This window comes from Drosophila willistoni, unplaced genomic scaffold (genome assembly GCF_018902025.1).
Source record: "Drosophila willistoni isolate 14030-0811.24 unplaced genomic scaffold, UCI_dwil_1.1 Seg151, whole genome shotgun sequence".
Classification (NCBI taxonomy): domain Eukaryota; kingdom Metazoa; phylum Arthropoda; class Insecta; order Diptera; family Drosophilidae; genus Drosophila; species Drosophila willistoni.
Genome location: NW_025814112.1, coordinates 228,866 through 247,479, shown reverse-complemented (window position 1 = coordinate 247,479; position 18,614 = coordinate 228,866). Strand labels below are relative to the sequence as shown.

The following is an 18,614-nucleotide window of genomic DNA, read 5'->3' as shown; positions in this document are numbered from 1 at the left end:
TACATTCCATACAATTTTATTTGTTTAATAAAGGTAATAAATCGAATTGAAAGAAAAATTAAAAAATAAAAATGCAAAAAAGTTAACAGTGGGTTAACAGAGGACTGTCGCTATCTCGATTCTAACAGTGTCGCAAACTTGACGGATATAAAAATTTCATAAATGTATTTGCTTTCTCGTTTTTTCCACGTTGTGGTTCTCTTTTTGGTTAAAGAATCTCTTTTCTTCCTCTTTAAATCGTATACGTATAAATCATACAGTTTGCATAGTGAAAGAAAGAAAGAGGCAGTTTTGATCGTGTTGGAGGTCGATTTAAACTCAAAGCACACTCTTCAAGTGGTTTGTCTAGAGAGCGACACAAGAAAAATGAAGTAAGTATGTAAGTCGACTCGCCGACGATACACCAGTAAAGCAAATATTTCAACTCTATTAAACAAATGCATTTTCACATGCTTTTTACAAGCATATTTTAGTATCTCGCTCACTCAATCATACGAGCACCCTAGCGCCCCCACCAGCCAACGGACAACTCCGGCCTTATGGAAAACGTTTATATGCATAATTCGACTGTTTTTTGTCCGATTTTGATCAAATCTGGTATTTTGCTAGATATTAAGTTCAATTTTAAGTGTGCCAAATTTGATTGCATAAGGTAAAATACGGGATATGAAAGTAAAAAAAACTATTTAAGTTTTGGCGGATTGCCGATTACCTCTGCATTTTCTAAAAAAAAAAAAAATAACCGCAAAGCGTCCGCTTGTGCGTACAAAGAAATTCCGGTTACCTTCGCGCTTTGGCTTTTTTTAACTTCTTTGATATTCTTTCACTTTTTTTTTTTGAGACTTAGTGAATTAATTTTTATGGGTCAATATTTGACTACTACAATTTTTTATCGGACGCGGAACTGCCTTCGTGGAAATAATGCAAGAGACTACTTCAGTTTTCACGCTTACAAATATATGTATGTACATACATACAAGTTAAGCACTTCTATCACAACTCATACCATAACATAGAAGCCATAAACCCAAGTCCGTCAACACATGCCCATTAACCGCATGCCCATTGGCCGACCCTATTTCATCATCACATGCAATACCCATTGGTCAACCCCACTCAATCGTCACATGCCCATTTGTCGCATGATCGCCAATCTCAAGTAACAGTCCGATCGCTAGGATAAACAATAAGCCTGCACCCCATTTTCCCAGGCCCTAGAAGAATGGTGTCGGGTTCGGTGCATACGCAGAATCACGCCACAAATTTCGGCAATAAACAAAGAATGGTCCTGAACACTTGTGTAAACAAAGAATGGTCCCACGCACTTAAAGTGGACTATTGGACTCAGCCAACGCCGCCGCCTGCGACGACGTCGATTACCCAAGCCTTCATCCAACATAATTGAACCACAGCAAATCAGTCTTGAGCCTAAGTACAAACCAACCGGTAACTTCGCTTAAACTCCGCCGAATTCGCTCACCAAAGTCAGCATCTTTCAGTTATAATATTAACATATTGTATTGTAATAAAAGTGACTTTATAAATAAAAATTCATTTTTTTAACCCGTGAGTGAAGGAAGTGTTTAATTTACATACTAGTGACTAGTAAAATCGAAAGAGCAAGAAAATCAACCAAGAAAACCAAAGTCAGTGTCCGTCGCCGCCATTTTATTGAAACACATAATGGCGGAAGAAAGTATTTTTTATATTTTTCTTGCTTGTTTGCTTGTACAAAGAATTTGATTGGTCAAGCAATACAGCCCTTCTGCAATTGGTTGCGCTTAAAAAAACGGCTTGAAAGCTCATAGCAGTGAGCAAAATGGTCAGCGAAGCCAGTGGGCGAAACTTATAGAGCGAAGTAACTTCCCAATAATAACGCCGCTTCATGTGTATGTACACTTGCTTTCTCTTTCTCTCTCCCGGAACATCTGCACGTATTACTAATAAGTGAGAGAAAAAACACGTCTGTACTTCTGATTGGCATTCACACCAAAAGGTTCGTGTTGCCTTCGTGTGTATGTCGGAGTCAATAATATATTTTGCAAGACAAGTGAGTGCGAAAGAGCAAGAAAACAGCGGATATATACCATGGTGAAATAAGTACAAGATGGTCCCGTCGGAAGCAGCGCTACTCACGACCATGATGAAATAAGTACTTATTCACTTCAGTTTTCAAATAAAATAAATGAAATAAGTACTTATTTCACCATGGTCACAACCCTCCTAAAGAAGTTTTCACTTCAACAAAAAAATATGTACAACATAAAGCTATTTTTAAAATTAAAGTAATAGGGTAGCATCTTTTGATGTGTACGGGAACAAGTGAGTGCGGATAAAGTTTGCTCAAATATAAATGGCGATTAAGACAATTCCGTGACCATCATCTGTCTGCGATTGCGGTGCACAACAGTACAAAGTGACTTCAGTTGCTTTAAACTAAAACCCATATGAGCTTTTAAGTTTATGTTTGTCCTATTCGCAGCGTTATGGTAGTGTTAAATGTCACTAGTGATGGGAATAACTTCAATCTAATAACGACCATCGATTGTTTCAAAAATATCGATACTGCTAACTTTCATATGTCGCCAACCCTAGATAATTATTTTCCCATCACTTGAAAAAAAAAAAAACGCGGAGGCTATAAGCCAGTATCCCGAGTTTTTCATTTTAAAGCGGATCAGAAGTAGATGGGCCACAAGGGCGAAGTTGACCGTCGGCTGGTGGCGGTGCCTGAAACGCTCATATGGTTGTAAAAGTCAGCGAGATAACACGCCCGTGTCTTAGAGCAGGTTTTTTATTTTTAATCCATCCTAAATGGACAATAAGCTAATATTATAAAAGCTAAAAATAACATGGGGGTGAAATCACTAGTCCGTCTAGTTACCACAGAAATTATGTGTGTGGTTAAATTCCTGACACTTTTACCATTAGGGTAAGTCATTGTTTTTCCTTGCAATGACATTACACAGGCGTTTGACATCAAATACTTCTGGGTTACTCATTGCATTCCAAGTCGGCAAGAAATATTGGCATCGGAGTTCTATTTACCTGGACAAATTTTTTTTTGGAATAGAGCGATAATGAATATATGTATGTTTTTTACCAATAGATTGGAACTTTTTTTTTTCGTATTCAATGCGGTTTGAAAAATAGATTGTCATAACGTTAAAGATGTAATACACCATCCAGAAATATGAAATATACATATAAATATTTTTGTTATAATAATAACTTTTCGAATTACTTGGTTAGGCAAAAGAAAAAATATGTTTAGATATTTTCCTAATAAAATAAAATCGCCAAGCTAAACAAAATTATAAATAAACATTGAGTAGTGTTATGGCCAGCCCTGAGGGTAGAGACCTACCGATAGTGACAATAGGGGCAGAAAATAGTGGGCAAGTCGGGTAATAGTGGGGGATCTAGTGTTGGGTAGGTCAGAATTATAAAGGGATTTTTTTTTAATTTGAAAGTCGGCCAGCGGTCAAAAGGCTGTTGACCCAGGCTCGGGTCTAAGGAAGGAACCGTAAGATCAGGCGATGAGTCGTCTGATTCTAGAAGGGTAAAAAGGTTAAAGTCAGTTTAACGTGGACAGTGAGGTGCGGCGGTTGACAAGAAAAAAAAAAAAAAAGAAACAAGGAGAAGGAAGTGCAGTTAAATATCTTAACAATGAAGTGTAATTTATTGTGAACATATCCTTGAAATCCTTGAAATTAAAAGAGAAAAAACAGCTCCTTCCATCAGGCCGAAGGAGCCAAACAGAAAATTTTTGTTTTTTTTTGTGTGAAAAATTTTCTGTAATCCCGAGGCGCAGCAAGGCGAAACCGGCCGTCAAAATTAGGTAAGTGTTCGGTTACCATGCAAGTTAGGGACTTTTTTAAATTTAAAATAATTGCCCCAAAATAGGCCGGTTAAATCGAGCTGCGCAGGAGCACCCGCAGCCCCTGTCCACGTTGTAAAAAATTTTATTTGTACCCGTCCCCCAAACTAAATTCTTGGTCCCGTCGGCCCATTGGGCCCAAAGACAAAATCAAAAGAGGGACGCCGAAATATTAGATTCCAGGCCAGACGTTTTTTTTTTTATACACCCATCGCCCAGCAAAGCCATAAGAGCAGGAGAGTTTTGGCTGAAGGGGGGAAAGAAAGATTTTGGCTTTCATCCCCGTCAATTTTTGGTGCGGACCGCTCCAAAAAACCCCCAATTTGTTGGCGAACTCCACCTGGCTGAAAAAAATTAAAACCAGATATTAGTCTTTTATTCCGTTTTTTTTTTATGTAAATTTTGTTAATTTATTTATTTATTTAATTCACTAGCTTAATTACTTATTTATTTATTCCCTTATATATATTTATTTATTCCCTTATTTATTTATCTACATAATTAATTCCTTATTTATTATTTTTGTTATTTTAAATATTTATTTTGTCCTTTTTGGTTGCCAACGTGCGCATTCTTTTTTTTGTGTATTTCATTATTCCTAAGTCCCATGTTGTTCACGACCCTTGGTGTGGTTTTGACAGTAGATAGCTGAAAGAAGAAAGAAAAGAAAAAAGGTGAACAAGGATACCAATAAACGGGATAATTTTTCTTCGATATTGCCCCCCTAAAAAAGATCTGATAGGTAGGTGGGAATCGGGAAGGAAATTCATCTTGATTTTGCAAAAAAAAGAAAAAGTAAACGTAATGTATTCTGTGGCAGACACCTGCTCAAATATACACCAGGGCAAGCATTGTTAATGAATTCGTGTGTTAATTATAATTAAGAATAATGACCAACAAAAATATGAATTGCTGAGTGTTTTCTTGAAAGGGGGGAAATGGGGAGAAAAGAGCACGACGACTCCAGGAGGAGTTAAGGGTGATGATGATATGTTATAGGTGACGACTGCTGTATATAGGGGGTGGCATACCTCATCGACATGCCACGAAGGAAAGGGAAGGCCCGTTCGACCTCGATAATCCGGAAGAGGAGGTCCGGTTCACATGGAGCGGCGGCGACGACATCATTCCTGTGAGGGGGTAAGAATAAATAATTAGTGAGTTTGTTAGATAGTTGTTATTCGTGTAGTTTATGTATCGTAGGTGTTGTCCAGTGGAGTGGCGTCTGAAGTGATCCTCGTACTGTGTTGGGATTCCTTCAGACGAAGGGGTATTGATGTTCAGCTGTTCGTCAATTACCTGAATGTTTATTGTTGCGTGTATTGAGGATGGGTTGTAGGAACTCACGACCTTCTTTTCCGATAGCTAGCCGGAGTGAGCCCCTATCGATATACGCGGGACCAGGGTGAGATACTGTTTTTTCATCTGGCAGGTCCTAGGGTTGCAAAACAATCGATGGCACTATCGATAATATCGATGGTTTTACGAAATGGCGATACCTCGATAGTATTTCTGGACTATCGATTGTTTACCAAATTGCAAAAAGCTATAGGAGATGGCCGAGAAACATGTAAGTAATTTCTAAAAATTTTAATTTTATTTGTTGATGTTTTGTTCTTTCCCTCGTTAATTGTGGGAGTATCCGTTGATGATATCTGGGGCATACCTGCAATATGGAAAAGTATTTAGTAACATCAGGTAGGTGAATAATTTCTTGACAAACGTAATTTTCATTTTGCACGTGGTAGCACTTGCGAAATTTGGTTTACTTGCACTTCTGTTAATATCACTTGACTATTTAGTTAATGTCGTTCTCTCAATTTACAAAATAGCTCCTCTCAACAATACTAGCGACACAAATGCTGCGGTTCCGATTGAGCAGCAAAGCTACAAGCGCAAGAGGAACGCCTCGGAAGTTTGGACTCATTTCGAAAAATGTAAAAATAATTCTACGACCAAATGCAAGGTATGTGGAAAATATAAAAGGAGCGCGAATACATCCAACTTAATGGATCATCTGAAGCGTTGTCACTCTCTAAAACTTGTATGAACTTTGAATATTTTGTTGATCTCAGTTAATCAAAAGCTGAACTTTGATATATCTTTGACTTTCTTAACTTTAAGTATGAATTTTAAATATTTTCTTGATTTAATTGTTTACTTTTATTTACTTAATTGTAAGCTAGAACTTAAAATCTTGTTTTGTTTTTGTTTGCTAACTTGAAAATTAAATGCGGACTTAAAAACAAATTAAGCTTATTATATTTCAAAATTTTTATTATTTTAATTGGGATCCTGAAAATGCAGACATTGAAACAAAAATTTAAACTTCCGTTAGTACTATCGATAGTATCGATTGTTTTCAACACCGATGGTAAAACAATCGATGGTTTTTTCCATCGATCGTAAAAACAATCGATGGCGTGACCATCGATAGATTTGCAACTCTTGCAGGTCCATAACAATAATGGCGCCCAAATTCAAATTATGAATATCCCTTGGTCCGATTCCAATCCAGCATCTCGAGAGCAGAATGGGAATTGTCCTGAGGGATAGGAAAAAAACACGGAATTAGATAAGTCCAGTTCGGTGAAATCGCTAAGATGACGTGTCATTCCCCGTGGCAGAGAGCAGGCAGCGCGCTCGAATCTCTACACGGAGTAGGACACGGCAAATATAATGTGATAATCAAACTGTGATACTAGAGCTAGGTTAATAGAATTAATTAGGGAATTTGGGGGGGGATCCTCGTTGCTCCTTGAAGTCACCAGCTGAGGAGCTGAGCTATCGGCGGTTTGCGCGAGGAGCAAGAGGATTGATAGGGTTAAGCATAGGTATTAGAATAAAGTTAGATTTATATGTTAAATGTTTGTAGTTCCGTAATTTTCTATGTTCTCTTGTATTTTTACATGACTGTGTTCTGGGAAGGATGTGTCCGTGGCGGCTTCTTACGTTCTTGCGTGGCTGAAGAATAGCGCCATCGGAACGAAGATTGGTGGCCGTGCTCGATCGGTATCCAGTAACGATGCACCAATCTGGGAATCCTGAACGGTTCAGCCATCCAAAAATAAGAGAAGAACAAGTAAATATGTGTAAAATGTTCTCGACTGTCAGCCATCAGCGTGACTGATGACTCGATCAGTCGACAATGTTACTCACTGTGTACGTCATGAATGTTTTATGTTCTTCGCTCTTTCCAGCGCGATTGTCCCAAACAGAAGTCGGGGCCCTGGCGACCTCAACGTTCAAGATATGAACGGAGGAGTAGCGCCGGTGTGCCAGAAGACGGGAGACCGAGCTGCAACGGAAACGTCCGCGTTGACCTGTCGGAGTGGTTTCAGGATTCGCATGGATCGCAGCTGGAAGGGCGAGAAGAGCATAAAAAAATATGTATAGGTGTCTAGAAAATGTGAGTATGTTCTCGACTGTCGGCCATCAAGCATTTTTATGGCCGAAACAGTCGACAATGTATCACCTTCTAGGGCTTAGAATACAGGAATCGGTGTTGTCGTCGTGGCACCAGAGCCGCACAGAACGGAAGTCTATTCGCATCACTAAAGAATTAAAAAAAACAAAAAAAAAAAAAAAAAAAAGAAGATAATATAGACCGGATGAGTCGTGCTCGTGAATCCCTTCTCTCCCCCTTTGTTTAATTCGTGTCCTGAACCAAAGTAAGAAAGAAGGGAGATAGAGTCGCACTTAGACAGAAATAATTGAGATTATTACTATTATTATTATTTAGATACTCAAACATATTTGTTTTATATAAATCCAGAAAGGCCAAAAAACATTTTTTTTGAACAAAAGAAAATGAGCACCGAAGACGGGAGAGACTCTCAGTCTCGTTTCTCCACGCAGACGGCGGCCCAGCTCTTAGCCGGCATGAGGCAGCCGCCCACATGGGCCAAGTCGCAGGGGGCAATTCCAAAGCGATTAGCTCTGGAAGAGAATAGTACTCCAGTAGGGCAAATGGGGAATAAGGGACTGGATCCCATTCAGGAACAAATTTCCCAAGAGAACGCGGCAGCGGCTAATGCGGCAGGTTTGAGACAGGTGACCCAGATGCTTACTCAGTCCCAAGATCAATTCAGACAGGAGATGGTAGACCTGATGAATCGAAGGATAGACAAGAGTTTGGAGGAAGGGTTTGACAAATTGTTGGATAGGCTAGATGTTAGAAGAAGCCCGTCATCTGGATCCACCATGTCCAAAGACACACAGGTGACTCAACCGGGGGCGCGAGCATGCGGGGCCGATCGTCCACAGCCTACGGATCAGAGGTCGACTAAATCCTTTCATGCCAGAGATTTAGGCACTTTTCAATGGAGAAACGAGGCCTACCAGGCGCCTAGAATAGATTTAAATCCAGATATGAGGATTCATGGGCAGCCGCTACCGTGTCCACCTAGCGCCATATCCGGGCTCGGAGTATCGGCTTCGACGGCGATATTGCCAACTCAGCAATACCAGCCTGAAAGAAATTTCAGATATCGACGTGGAGGTCAACGAGAGACGGAGAGGGCTGGAGGTCAGCCACCTAGTATACCACCAACAGGGATGCGAACCGAGCCAGCCAGACTGCCAGAGCACCATCGAAGACCCTATATACCGGTGTACAAGTGGCAACTGCAATTCTCTGGACGAGCGGGGGGTATCACGGCAGAGGATTTTATCTTCCGAGTCGAGTACCTTCAGAGACATTATTCTACGCCATGGGAAGACATTTTGAGGGACTTTCACCAGCTCCTGGTGGAAGAGGCATCCGAGTGGTACTGGCTAGAGATGCGCACTAGGCCTCCAACGGATTGGAAAGCACTGAAGTCGGCCCTGGAAGTGCAGTATTGTGACTCTCGCTGCGATCACGAGAGGATGCAGGACATGGCCGAGAGGAAGCAGCAGCCAGGAGAATCCCTTGATGCGTATTTCCAGGCGATGAGACGGTTGCGAGCGGCGGTTCGATCACCGCTTTCGGAAGACTGGGCGGTTAAGACAATAAAGAGGAATCTGCTGGAACCCATGAAACAGTGGGTGTACCCCGTGCGAGCCTATACGGTAGAGCATTTGAGGGATGAATGTCGGACGCCGAGAAAAACTTCGCCGAGGTACTGGCTAAACCCGTAAGCATAAACAAGTACGCTCAACCTCGCCGAGTTGACTTCCGAGCTGGGCAAGTCAGCGAACTCGGACATTCGCAGGATGATGGATCAATCCGATCACCCCCAGAAGAGGCCGGAGATGTCGTGCAAATTGACGCCGTGGCAGGGAATGGTGCCAAACGCCCTTTAATCTGCTGGAACTGCCAGAGAGAAGGCCATGTCTACATGGAATGCGAGGACCAACAGCGCAGCCTGTTCTGCTACAAGTGTGGCATGCGGAACACCGTGACTCCAAGATGCCCAAGGTGTTCGGGAAACCAAAGACGGAGCGAAACCGGCCGTGTCGCGCTCCGAACAATAAGTCCTGTGCCGAACGTAGTGCGAGAAGGACCGAAGGGGAGTGAGGGCCAGTGTAGGATGCCAAAGTCGTTTGAGGAAAGGATGAGAATCTACTCTGAGGCCCGCAACAGGATTTTTGAAAACAACGCCCTCAATGGAATGACCACACTATCCAGGCGCGTTCGGAAGGCACGAGAGAGATTCAGGCAGAGGAATTGGGAAAGGAAGCAGATTCGTTTGACAGTCGCTGCGATCGGCCCTCGAGATGGATACGATCCCAGGGCTTATGCGCAGAGTCTGGGAGGACGAACGATAGAAGGTCTCCTCGATTCCGGGGCGACAGTAAGCGTGCTGGGAAACGGATGCCGAGAGTTGATCACGGAGACTGGCTTAGACTGGAAACCGTTTTGCTCATCGTTGGCCACAGCAGGTGGCGATAGGAAAGCAATAATCGGGAAGGTCCTGGTAGAGGTAGAATACAGGGGAAAGAGTCGACCAGTTCTGTTTTATCTGTGTCCCACATTGCAGCAAAACGCATATTTCGGAGTAAATTTTTGGAAGGAGTTCGATTTGGCTCCAGAAATTTTTGTTCAAGGCAGCGGGCAGCGATCTCAGGATGCCCCAAAGGTTGAGGAAATAGGCTAGGAGCCACACGAATTGTCCGAGGGAGAACAGGAGAGATTAGAGGCCGTTAAAGCATCGTTCCTGTCATACGAGACTGAAGGTTTAGGACGTACTACTCTCATGAGGCATCGAATTGAGCTGCTGGAGGGGACCGTGCCGGTCAAGTCAAGGCATTACCCGATTTCTCCAGCCAAACAACGCCTTATTTATGAGGAACTGGACGAGATGCTGCGCCTCGGGGTAATCGAGGAGAGTGAAAGCGCCTGGAGCAATCCAGTGACCCTTGTGATGAAGCCAGGAAAAAATAGGCTCTGTTTGGATGCCAGAAAAATTAATCAAGCCACCAAGAAGGATGCGTACCCGTTACAACAAATCGATGGCATTACTCAGTCGGATCGGAGAAACAATATATATTAGCAGTGTCGATCTGAAGCATGCGTATTGGCAGATTGAACTGGAGGAACGAAGTCGCCCGATCACGGCTTTTACGGTCCCTGGAAGGCCTCTATACCAGTTCGTGGTGATGGACCAAGTGATCAATGCTAGGCTTAGGGAGAAAGTTTTTGTTTATCTGGACGATTTGCTGGTGGTGACACCCGACTTCGAATCACATTTGGAGGTTCTCCAACAGGTCGCGGATTGTCTGAGGGCGGCGGGATTAACGATTGGCTTAAAAAAGTCCCACTTTTGCCACAAGGAGTTAAGGTACTTGGGATTCATCATTGGAAAAGGTATATTGCGGACCGACCCGAGGAAGGTGGAGGCCATTCAAAATTTAACGACCCCACGAAGCGTTCGGGAAGTGCGAAGCTTTCTGGGTACTGTGGGATGGTACCGCAGGTTTATCAAAAACTTTGCGGAGTTAGCTGCTCCACTAACGGACACCCTCAAGAAAGCCGGTAAATTTCAGATGACCGACGAGGCCAGGGAGTCGGTGAGGAGCTTGAAAGATGCCATGACCACGGCCCCGGTTCTAAACCACCCGGATTTCGAAAGAAGGTTTTTCATCCAGTGCGATGCCTCGAACCTTGGAGTAGGAGCGGTACTGTTCCAAGAGGAACCCGTAGGAGGCGAGAAACCAATTGAGTTTTATTCGCAAAAACTCAACCGATGCCAGCGGAACTACAGCGTCACAGAGAAGGAGTGTCTCGCAGCTGTGTTGGCAATTAAACGTTTCAGGCCTTACGTCGAGATGCTGCCCTTTACCGTCATCACAGACCACGCGAGCCTTAAGTGGCTGATGTCGTTGAAGGATCTGGATGGACGACTGGCGCGATGGTCGCTGAAGCTGCAGGCTTTCGACTTCGAAATTGTGCATAGAAAGGGGCCAGAGAACGTGGTGGCGGACACATTATCCCGGATGGTTTTTGGCCATTTTTAAAAAGGCACCCGCGCATCAGGGGCCACCTGAATTACAGGATAGTGGAGGTTGGAGATTGTGGATACCTCCGGCCTTGACGACGACACTAGTCGCTCAAGCGCACGAGCCCACAATCCGAAGTCATGGAGGGATCGCAAAGACACTGTCTATTTTGCGGCAGCGTTTTCACTGGCCAGGAATGGTGGCTCAAGTGAAAGCGTATGTCCGAAACTGCAGCGTGTGTAAAGAGACGAAATCGACAAACTGTGGGCCGAAGCCAGGGATCGGAACTGAGGTAAGGTCCTACCGGCCGTTCCAGAAAATTTATATAGATTTTCTGGGGAAGTATCCACGGTCGAAGGGCGGACACGCGTATGTGTTCGTAGTGGTGGATCATTTCTCAAAATTTGTGTTCCTCCACGCCATGCGAGAGGCCACGGCAAACGGGGTGGTAAAATTTCTCAAGCGGGAGGTTTTTTACAAATTCGGAGTGCCTGAGCTGGTTCATAGTGATAATGGGAAGCAGTTTGTGTCGAAGCAATTCCAGCAATTACTCCGAGAATACGGAGTAAGGCATCTACGCACAGCGGTGTATTCGCCCCAATCTAATGCGGCTGAAAGGGTGAATCAGTCGGTGTTGAACGCTATACGGGCCTATTTGGACACCGATCACCGCGACTGGGACCTGTATCTTAGCGAGATTGAGTGCAGTTTGAGAGGGGCGATACATCAGGCCTTGGGGGTGTCGCCATACTTTCATTGTTCGGGCAAAATATGTTCACAAATGGGACGGATTACCAGCTGGCTCGGAAACTGAAGTCATTGGAGGATCACGAGATAAACGTGTTAGATCGGGAGACGAAGATGGCTTTGATGAGGGACGAGGTCAGGAAAGGATTGCACGTTGCTTACGAAAGGAGCGCGACGTCTTACAACCGGCGTGCTAGAGAAGTGAAGTTTCACCCTGGACAGGAAGTTTATAGGCGCAATTTCGTATTAAGCAATTTTGGTAAAAATTTTAATGCGAAATTTGCGCGCAAATATCTTAAATGTCGGATACGAACACTTGTGGGAAATCATATGTATGAGACTGAGACTCTTGAGGGTAAGCCCTGCGGAATCTACCACGCGAAGGATTTAAAACAATAGAGAGAGAAGAGAAATTATTGTAAAAAGTTACCTGAAAAAAAAAAATTATCGTTGTGAGCAAGGGGAGAAAGCATAATATCTCAATCACTTACCTGAGTCCCGCGAAGAGGCGTGCATCGTCCCGTGGCCTTGAGTCGTCTGGCATAATGTGGGCGTTTTCCCTCGTTGGGCGCGTTTCCCCCTGGTCCCTGGTGTGGGTGGGTCGTTGGTGTGGCTCAGTATGGGGAGGGTTCATCTTTATTTTTGGTGGCGTCTTGTTTGTTTATTAATTTCTGTCCATTTTTCACTGCCATATCTGGCGTGTGTCTTAGAGATGTCAGTGTGTTGTTATGGCCAGCCCTGAGGCTATCGGTAGAGACCTATCGATAGTGACAATAGGGGCAGAAAATAGTGGGCAAGTCGGGGAATAGTGGGGGATCTAGTGTTGGGTAGGTCAGAATTATAAAGGGATTTTTTTTTAATTTGAAAGTCGGCCAGCGGTCAAAAGGCTGTTGACCCAGGCTCGGGTCTAAGGAAGGAACCGTAAGATCAGGCGATGAGTCGTCTGATTCTAGAAGGGTAAAAAGGTTAAAGTCAGTTTAACGTGGACAGTGAGGTGCGGCGGTTGACAAGAAAAAAAAAAAAGAAACAAGGAGAAGGAAGTGCAGTTAAATATCTTAACAATGAAGTGTAATTTATTGTGAACATATCCTTGAAATCCTTGAAATTAAAAGAGAAAAAACAGCTCCTTCCATCAGGCCGAAGGAGCCAAACAGAAAATTTTTGTTTTTTTTTGTGTGAAAAATTTTGTGTAATCCCGAGGCGCAGCAAGGCGAAACCGGCCGTCAAAATTAGGTAAGTGTTCGGTTACCATGCAAGTTAGGGACTTTTTTAAATTTAAAATAATTGCCCCAAAATAGGCCGGTTAAATCGAGCTGCGCAGGAGCACCCGCAGCCCCTGTCCACGTTGTAACAAATTTTATTTGTACCCGTCCCCAAACTAAATTCTTGGTCCCGTCGGCCCATTGGGCCCAAAGACAAAATCAAAAGAGGGACGCCGAAATATTAGATTCCAGGCCAGACGTTTTTTTTTTTATACACCCATCGCCCAGCAAAGCCATAAGAGCAGGAGAGTTTTGGCTGAAGGGGGAAAGAAAGATTTTGGCTTTCATCCCCGTCAATTTTTGGTGCGGACCGCTCCAAAAAACCCCCAATTTGTTGGCGAACTCCACCTGGCTGAAAAAAATTAAAACCAGATATTAGTCTTTTATTCCGTTTTTTTTTTATGTAAATTTTGTTAATTTATTTATTTATTTAATTCACTAGCTTAATTACTTATTTATTTATTCCCTTATATATATTTATTTATTCCCTTATTTATTTATCTACATAATTAATTCCTTATTTATTATTTTTGTTATTTTAAATATTTATTTTGTCCTTTTTGGTTGCCAACGTGCGCATTCTTTTTTTTGTGTATTTCATTATTCCTAAGTCCCATGTTGTTCACGACCCTTGGTGTGGTTTTGACAGTAGATAGCTGAAAGAAGAAAGAAAAGAAAAAAGGTGAACAAGGATACCAATAAACGGGATAATTTTTCTTCGATATTGCCCCCCTAAAAAAGCTCTGATAGGTAGGTGGGAATCGGGAAGGAAATTCATCTTGATTTTGCAAAAAAAAGAAAAAGTAAACGTAATGTAATCTGTGGCAGACACCTGCTCAAATATACACCAGGGCAAGCATTGTTAATGAATTCGTGTGTTAATTATAATTAAGAATAATGACCAACAAAAATATGAATTGCTGAGTGTTTTCTTGAAAGGGGGGAAATGGGGAGAAAAGAGCACGACGACTCCAGGAGGAGTTAAGGGTGATGATGATATGTTATAGGTGACGACTGCTGTATATAGGGGGTGGCATACCTCATCGACATGCCACGAAGGAAAGGGAGGGCCCGTTCGACCTCGATAATCCGGAAGAGGAGGTCCGGTTCACATGGAGGGGGTAAGAATAAATAATTAGTGAGTTTGTTAGATAGTTGTTATTCGTGTAGTTTATGTATCGTAGGTGTTGTCCAGTGGAGTGGCGTCTGAAGTGATCCTCGTACTGTGTTGGGATTCCTTCAGACGAAGGGGTATTGATGTTCAGCTTTTCGTCAATTACCTGAATGTTTATTGTTGCGTGTATTGGGGATGGGTTGTAGGAACTCACGACCTTCTTTTCCGATAGCTAGCCGGAGTGAGCCCCTATCGATATACGCGGGACCAGGGTGAGAATACTGTTTTTTCATCTGGCAGGTCCATAACAGTAGTATCAAGCAGCAATTTCGAATGGTGACAGTTTTTTTTTGTTTGGTAAATACGGCAACAAATAAATGATTCAAAAAAGTGATGGTAACACCGTTATCGATTATTATACGCAATAATAATCGATAGTTTCTAAAATGTGAAAACCATCGATTAAATCGTTAGACCCATCGATGGTTTTCCATCTCTACATATATAACTGTGTCATATCGTAGAGCATATTCAGTCTTTCTCGGGGCTTCAACGAATAAAGAAATATAAAAATTCAACTGCTTCCAAATACATTGACTTTAAGGCAGCTATTAAGGACAATTACTTTAATCATAAAATACACAACGTTTAAATGTAGCCAAAAATTTACTTTTAAGCAAATACTATTGCATGGGAAATAAGTTTTTTTACCATTAAAGCGCGATATAATCGGAATGATGTTGTTGTTCAGATCATTGTTACCTAGTCCTGCCGTTTTTATTCCCATATTACAATCCTCTAATGGCATTTGAAGACAATATTTCAAATATCAAAAATATTAAATTTTTTTTTAGCTTATTTGATTGTAGAAGAATGAAATTTTGAGATAATAAATCCCAAAGACATATGGGTACTCAAAAATAAAAAAGGACGTTGGGCCATCGTATCATATTTGATGCTCACTACAATGAAAAATAGTCCGTTTTCAGGCAATATTCTTTTGAAAGGAGCTTTTCTATGAGTGTTTTTATACCCTTGCAAAAAGGGTATATTAATTTTGGTCAGAAGTGTGCAATGCATACGAGCCCTGACCACTATTAATTCGTACGGCAAGCGGCTCATTTTTTAAGTTTCTTTTCATTATTTGCCATATATTTTCGATTGAGCTTAGGTCCGGACTATTTAATGGCCAATCTAAGACCACAATTTTCTCATTCTACAAGAGACTGCAGCAGACTTTCTTCTAATATGGTGATGTATTTTTTGCGTTGACCATACAGTGCAATTGAACTACCCCTTTGGCAGACATACAATTCCAGACCATTACGCTCGCTGGGAACATAACTGTCCTTTTAAGGCAGTCTTTATGGTATGCTTCCCTTGTGTTCCGGATGACTCTCCTTCGCGCATCACCGCCACTCACATCAAATTAAGCTTCATCGCTAAATATGAAGGAGTTCCATTGTCTTTGAGTCCAAGCCATCTGTTCCCGACACTATTGTAAACGCTTCTTTCTTTGGCGAAGCGTAAGCAATGGTTTTTCCTTGGCCTAAGAGTAATTTAAGTTTGTAGCAAAGATAATCCCTCTACATAAGTATGTATAAAGTATAGAACTTTTATCCAATATTACGCAACTGCAGGCGCGTCCACTTACGCTTAACGCTTCTCGCAATTTTCTTAGACCATTCCGATGCCAAATTTCTTAAATTTTGGCGACGATCAGCTTTTACAATTGTGGCCAGGGCTCTTTTATCACGATCTGATATTGCTGATTCTGGGCCTCTATTTGTGACTTTATTGTCACTATTGCCTTTTTTCTTAAAATTTTGTATTATTCCTTGAACGGATCCAGATTATGACTAGGTAGTGATTATGTTACACTGTTTGTTTTTATTTTGATCTTTTAATTCTAAGCTGAGCTAATGCACCGTACGAATTAATACTGTTCAAATTTTTTTTATCAGTTCAGCAGAGCATTTAAAGCAGGGACAGGCACGCATACAATCAAAAATGAGACTTTGCACTTGTGTGTGTGACAACAAACACGAACTACGAAACGTTTTCATGCTTTACACTAAAAAAACTGTTTAGCTAAGATAATTAGAATAAAATGTTTGGAAAAAATGTTAAATGCATTATAATTATGTCATAAAGCTAATGTAATATTATTATTTAATGCATTATAACCAGCTTTAAAGTATTTGATAGCAAATAACACATTGCACATCAAATCCAAATTTTCAATAAAGAAAAAATTAATTTTTTTAGTTGTCAACAAAGATTTTGAAGTGTACTTTTGACATGTGAACAAATTTTTTTTTTTGTTTCCAAAGTGCCGTTGCCGAACCTACCCGAGCATTTACAGTATATGTGAGACGGCAGAACTAGGCCCTAGTCCGGGGAATGGGCCGTGCCGTCCACTGATTTAAAAGTATACAAAACTAATAAAAAAATTTATGTCAATGGTTTAGGAAACAACGAAGTTATTGAGAAAAGTCACTGTTCGTAACTTTGCCATTTGTATGAGAGCTATATAATATAGTGATCGGATCCGACTGAATTCAAGACATACAATATGTGCAGTATATACACGCCTATATGCAAAATTTTAAGTAGTAGCTAAAGGATCAAGAACATGTGTTTATACTTTATATAGTCGGAGATGCTTCTTTCTATGCGTTGCACACTTTTGACCGAATTTAATATACCCTTTTTGCAACGGTATAAAAAACGATAAGAAAATTAAAGCGTTATTTTCAATTGAAAATGAAAGTAGGACTTGTGTTTCTTCTGTCATTTTCATTTTCAATACCCCAGATCCGATTCGGATTCATTTCAGTAGCAAAGCACAGCTGAAAGCGAAAACATCTAACAGTTTCGGTAATAAGTAGAAAAAAAAAAAAAAATTAAAAATATAAAACAAAATTAAAAGCGAAAAAATATAAAACAAAATTAACAGTAAAAATAAAAAACAACCCAAAAACAAAAATACAAATATCCTGATAAGTGAGAAAAATAACTGGATTGAATACACAGGATTTAACTTAAGTATAACTTTCTTTTTTTATCTTCTAGAACAATGATCGAAATTAATTTGTTTTTTTAAAAAGCTTAAAAACGCGCTGCAAACTAGACTCGATCTTTGGTGGAGTCTGATCAGAGCGATGGTCTCATATATAAATTTTCTATTTAATTGCTACATCTATGAACAAAATTCGAATTTTATCTTCCAGAAGTGATAGTTCAATCGATAGCACTTGCTTCTTATAAATTCGACACTTACAGAATCTATCCATTGTATAACTTCATAATTTGGACAAATGTTTGTTGTCTTCCCAACAGAGATTAAATTTTTCCTTACCTACGACGGTCATTTATCAGTATTGAGACCTTTGTTCTGCTTTTCAAGCAGATCGAACATATCGGCCAATAAAGACTGGATATTTGGCCACCCAACTTTAGCCTGTGATAAACCCATTCCGTGGTGTTTTCATTGGCTGCTGCAATATAGAGCCTACCACCAAATTCCAGGACTAGAGTTCCATCATTAAATAGAGCTCAAAGCGTGGAAAAAAATCTTTGAGCAAACTGCAATTTCTGTCTCCAAAGGAGGAATCCAGGGATTCGTTGCTCGAATCCGAATTCTGAAGAGCCGCTGCCGATGCAAAGCACTGCAGGACAACGCTTGCAACTCTGGCCGCGGTTAGGTGGAGGAATCTGATCAGAGCGATGGTCTCATATATAAATTTTCTATTTAATTGCGACATCATAAACAAAATTCGAATTTTATCTTCAAGTAATAGTTCAATCGATAGCACTTGCTCCTTATAAAATCGACACTTAAAGAATCTATCCATAGTATAACTTCATAATTTGCACAAATGTTTGTTATGTTGTCTTTCGAACAGAGATCCAATTCTTCTTTACTTACGACGGCCCATTTATCAGTATCGAGACCTTTGTTCTGCTTTTCAAGCAGCCAAACAAGACTGGACATTTGGCCGCACAACTTTAGCCTGCGATAGACGCAAAAGTGTTGAAAAACCAACTACCTCGTAACCCCTCATAGAGCAAAGAGTTTCCGATACCCATTTGGACAAATGTTTGTTATGTTGTTTTCCGAACAGAGATCCAATTCTTCTTTACTTACGACGGCCCATTTATCAGTATCGAGACCTTTGTTCTGCTT

The 18,614-nt window shown here is 41.2% G+C and overlaps 1 protein-coding gene and 2 long non-coding RNA genes across 5 annotated transcripts; 1 reads left to right on the top strand and 2 right to left on the bottom strand.

Moving 5' to 3' along the window:
• Positions 1-4,431: 4,431 nt before the first annotated feature.
• LOC124460905 lies at positions 4,432-5,285 on the bottom strand. Its single transcript, XR_006954842.1, has 3 exons — positions 5,180-5,285; positions 4,912-5,010; positions 4,432-4,528 (listed from the first exon to the last, which is right to left on the bottom strand). It is a non-coding gene; the product is annotated as an uncharacterized LOC124460905 (long non-coding RNA).
• Positions 5,286-6,175: 890 nt separating this feature from the next.
• LOC111518804 lies at positions 6,176-12,762 on the bottom strand. 3 transcript variants are annotated; one of them, XM_023176524.2, is made up of 4 exons: positions 12,541-12,762; positions 7,040-7,239; positions 6,833-6,924; positions 6,176-6,425 (listed from the first exon to the last, which is right to left on the bottom strand). In XM_023176524.2, exons 1-4 carry the CDS (start codon positions 12,563-12,565, stop codon positions 6,221-6,223), a joined length of 522 nt encoding a protein of 173 aa, XP_023032292.2. In that variant the 5' UTR covers positions 12,566-12,762; the 3' UTR covers positions 6,176-6,220. The 3 variants fall into 3 exon arrangements, 2 of the variants coding, with proteins under 2 accessions (XP_023032292.2, XP_046868453.1); XM_047012497.1 differs by having other exon boundaries at positions 6,360-6,425; positions 6,790-6,924; XR_006954840.1 differs by lacking the exons at positions 6,176-6,425; positions 6,833-6,924 and adding an exon at positions 7,356-7,434 and having other exon boundaries at positions 7,178-7,239.
• Positions 12,763-17,378: 4,616 nt separating this feature from the next.
• On the top strand, positions 17,379-18,246 carry LOC124460900. Its single transcript, XR_006954841.1, has 2 exons — positions 17,379-17,473; positions 17,768-18,246. It is a non-coding gene; the product is annotated as an uncharacterized LOC124460900 (long non-coding RNA).
• The last annotated feature ends 368 nt before the right edge of the window (positions 18,247-18,614 follow it).